This window comes from Limulus polyphemus, unplaced genomic scaffold, assembly GCF_000517525.1.
Source record: "Limulus polyphemus unplaced genomic scaffold, Limulus_polyphemus-2.1.2 Scaffold174, whole genome shotgun sequence".
NCBI classification, from domain to species: Eukaryota; Metazoa; Arthropoda; class Merostomata; order Xiphosura; family Limulidae; genus Limulus; species Limulus polyphemus.
The window spans coordinates 140,375-144,863 of record NW_013665784.1 but is presented as its reverse complement, the minus strand read 5'-3'; the positions used below and the strand labels follow the sequence as shown (position 1 = coordinate 144,863).

At 36.4% G+C, this 4,489-nt stretch overlaps 1 protein-coding gene across 1 annotated transcript in view; it reads right to left on the bottom strand.

Moving 5' to 3' along the window:
- The window catches only part of LOC106478032 (metabotropic glutamate receptor 3-like), a 111,607-nt gene extending 107,650 nt beyond the window's left edge, over positions 1–3,957 (bottom strand). The window contains exon 1 of the mRNA XM_013938538.2: positions 3,151–3,957. Within this exon, the coding sequence (XP_013793992.1) occupies positions 3,151–3,642 (492 nt within the window). The 5' untranslated portion in view covers positions 3,643–3,957. The remainder of the gene's footprint in view (positions 1–3,150) is intronic.
- Positions 3,958–4,489: the final 532 nt, after the last annotated feature.

The window sequence follows — 4,489 nt, the reverse complement described above, 5'->3', positions numbered from 1 at the left end:
CAAGGCAACACACTCGTGAAATGGCCCTGAAATTGCATGTCTCTCATGAAATAGTACGTAATCATATAAGGAATATGGGAAAACTCCATAACTTAGAAGGTGTTTGGGTGCCTTACGAACTCTCTGATAATCATCACCTCCATAGTGTGAACGTTGTTTCGTCTCTTCTGGCGCTTAATGCGCGTGAACCATTTTTGGACAGAATTGTCACCGGTGATGAAAAATTGATTCTCTATACGAATTAAACGCCAAAAACAATGAGTCATTTCTAGACAAAAACCACTTCCGACCCCAAAACCTGGACTCCATCCGCAGAAAGTGATGCTTTGCATTTGGTGGGACATCAAAGGAGTAATTCATTTCGAACTCCACATTCCACAGCGAAACTGTCAATGCAGAGATCTCTAGTCAGCAATCGGAACGTTTAAATCAAGTCCTTCATCAGAAACGTCCTTCACTCGTCAATCGGAAAGGTGTTCTTCTTCTCCACGACATGTTCGTCCACATGTGGCACGTTTGACGCAACACAAAATTATGGAGTTGGGTTAGGAAGTTCTCCCCCACCCACCATATTCTCCAGATATAGCACCATCAGATTACTATCTTTTTCGTTTGCTGCAACACCATCTTAACGGGAAAACGTATGCAAATGTGGGAGGTGTTAAAGAGGACATCGATATGTTTTTTGCTTCAAAGCCAACAGGACATTAACAACCTGATTGTAAGATTGAAAAGCATCATCGATAAGAATGGAAACTATTTAACTTAATAAATGTTTTGTTTTGATATATAAGTTGTTCGGGTTTTTTCATCTAAAAAAATACGACATTAATTTCTTGATGACCTAATATAATTTAGATAATAGATTTAAACTTTAGATATAACCATTTAGCGCACGTGCACATAAGGTGCCATTCAGATTGAAAATCCCAATCCATTTAAACAAATTATTTTCCTAATTATGTAACGTGGTCATTCTGATGGCCATGATATGCAGTATTGCCTGTCACAAGAGTTTTCAGGGGGGATTCCTGGGAAACCAGTATGCAACTTGTGGTGGTGGTAGCGGCGTATGGTGGGATATTGCTTACGTGGTGTTGCATACACATATGAGTGGGCTGGTTGTTGATGCCCTCTATTGTAGGGATCATTTTCTTTGAAATGGTGTGCCTTAAAGCTTAGCGCATCATTTAGCTTCTTAGCACTTACATTTTTAATTGACTTGAGTTTGCTGTGATTCAAGTATATAAATGGTAAACATGTCGTTCGTGGCTCCATAGTTCGTTAGTATATATAAATCGTTCTTATATGTGAATTGAAAGGTAGAGATATGACGAATTATGATTAGTGCTAGACTGTTAATTATTTAGTTCATGAATCTTTATCGGGAAGATAAGAATACACCGAAAATAAAACTGTGCTAATTTTAACAAGTCAAATACCACTAATAACTAGGAAGACACAAGTTGAACTGTACAAGTTGTTTACTTAATCAATTAAGTCTTCCACAGCGAGGAAGGTATCTAGCAAGAATTTATAGCTCACAGGCAGAAGGTTACGTTTGCTATCTCAACGAGAAGTAACGATGTACAAAAGATTAAATTTTTGTTGAGACTGAAATTCTAAAATTGCTGGGGTCTGGCTGGCCTTGTGGTCTGGTGCTCGACTCACAATCTTATGGTCGAAGATTCGAGTCACCGTCACCGAACATGCTTGTCCCTTTAGCCTTGGGGACGTTACAATGTGACGGTCAAACCCACTATTCGTTGGTAAGAGGGTAGCCCAACAGTTGGCGGTGGGTGATGTTGACTAACTGTCTTCTCTCTAGTCTGTTACTGCTAAATTAGGAACGGCTAGCGTAGAAAGTCTTCGTATAGCTTTGCGCAAAGTTCAAAACAAACCAAATCTGGAAATGCTATTTTTCGTGGTTTATGTAAGAGTTTTAGTGTTGTAACAATATTCGGTACATGTAAGCACATTATAACGATACTGTTGTGCCCCATGAGTTATATGTCATTAACCATGTCTGTTTATTTCACTAAAAGTACACGCATCAACCAAAATAAAAAATGGTATGGCCATGTAAGACCATCAGGACTATGCTAAAGAAATGTTTTTGAAGTTTACTGCTAAAGCTTTATGTATTGTCTTGTTAAGTGTGAACGTAGTACGATAGATTCACCCCGATGATTCAGTGGTAAGTTGAGGGCATAAAAAGCTAAACTTTGAGGTTCGATCACGCCGGTAGACAGGGCGCAAAAAGCCCATTGTGGAGCTTTGCGCTGAAAATCAAAAGTGCGATATACAAATGTAACCGAACCTTTCCAACGACAAATTGTGTGATGCAGGTACTGTAAATGTATGGAAATGGCTTAAAAAGTGATAACATAAGATAAAGGAAAGCTACAAATTGTATGTGTGCATATAGTACGTCCTATTCAGTGTAAGCTGTGACAGGGAAGTTCTACCAGTTATTGCTGTAGGATAAATTGAAAGAAATATTCAATTGTAAGAAATTAAGAAGAAGTAAAATTACACTACGTTTGCGCATTTTTCAAGATCAACCTTAAATAAGAAAGCTCAAAATCGTATTCTGAAAAAAAAAAAAACTAGCTCTGTTTCAGATGATAAGCCTACACTACGCTTTCTAAGGTTTATAAACAGACGAAATGTACATGTTCGAAAGAATATTAGACAAACCTAACAGTTTATGGACACCCAAAAAATAGCTCTATTTTAACCTGTACTATGTTAGACTTTATAAAATATTCCTGTAACTTTTACCAAGACCTATTTAACATTCTACTTTGATGTAAAATCAGACACATATGCAACAATATAAATTTATAGGCTGCATTTCTCTTCATGATAACATTTAAAACTTAAGTAATTTCAAATCTTATTTGGCACGATAAGTAGTCTTTGTGTTAATATTATAATTCGCGGTGCGTATTTGTAATATTTCTTCTCCGTATTTCACAAGAAGGAATAAAAAAAAACATGTTTTAGTAAGTCAGAGAAATGAGGAATTAAGTGCGAAAAGTATAAATATTTTTTTTTTATATATAGAAGTATGTACAAAGATGGAGGTTGAGTCTGTAAGGGAAGCTTACAACACAACCTTCATTGAAGTTCATAGAATAACCTCACCTTAAACAAACGTAAAATGTTCGCCACCATTACTGACACAGAGCTGGAAGAAGCTCCTATAACTCCGACAACAGGTTTCTGGAGGTTCCGGATTGGTTTACGTCCATCTTCACACAAGTACTGAGAATCGTCCAGAGTGGTCAAGGAAGCCTTTACGAACTCCATACTTTGTTCCAGTGCATACGTGTCACGAGAGCAGGTGTCCAAGATAAATGCTCCTAAAGTGACATTAGGTAAAGTAAATGGATCTTTGTTAATACGGTCTAAGGCATAAAGCATAGCTTCTAAACGTTGAATTCCTTTCTCTTCTTTGATAGCCCCACATATTTTACCATTTCTTCCAGTTGCCTCGTGCATGGGGAATAATCCCCCTAACACCAGGTCACCGTCCAACTTGACCTGTGCAATTTGAGATTCACAATTGACTATTGTTTCTCGACAAACTATAAAAAGGAGCAAAATGTTTATGTTCTTTATTTTGTAAGAATTCATAGTTATTTGTCACACGCTCCACGTTCCTTTATCTTTGTATATTTATGGCTGCTATATATTTTTTTATGTGTTAGGGAAGTAGGCTGCTAAAATAGTTTTATGTAAAATTACCTTTGTTAAAGGTAATTTTACATAAATTGGTAACAAATTCAAGATTCAAACGGGAACACGTGAAAAATGGGAGATCATAAACCCCTAAAACATTATGTAATAAATCAAGGACTCTATAAAGATTTCTTGAATTACTATAGCACTATTGAAGTTTGTTCTAACTGAGACTCGTCAAATAGTACTTCACACACTACAGTCGGGAAAGCGGATTCTGATACCTCTATGTCTCGCGCCAAGCCTTAGTCAGGCAACTGTCGCGCAAACTCAGTGTGTGCACAAACGAAAACGAACATAAACTGTTACAGTAGACTTCATATCGCTACCAAAATAAAGTCATAGTTGAAGTTCGAAAGCTAGTAACCTACTTGTACCAGTATTCTAGATATTTAATTTGTTTTTCATTTGAATATTGTTTTAATCCCACTTGACAAATCTATCAAAAGGTTAAACCATCCAAATCTGTTAATTTTATGTCTTTGATATGTTAATGTGCTTCGATATTTTTGCTTGCTAGAGAAACCTAAATCAAAAATTCATCGTGTTCTTTATGTATTATTAATGTGTTGTTAAGGTGGTGTACCAGCAAGTACATGAACTTCTGTATAAACATCCATTTTTCACTTCTAATATACAAGTCTTCATGAATTTGCTGAGAGAATGTGTTGTAGAAATGGTTTCATTAACTGTATGTACTTGTAAGCTTGCTTTGGTTTACATTAATATCCAGGATATAACT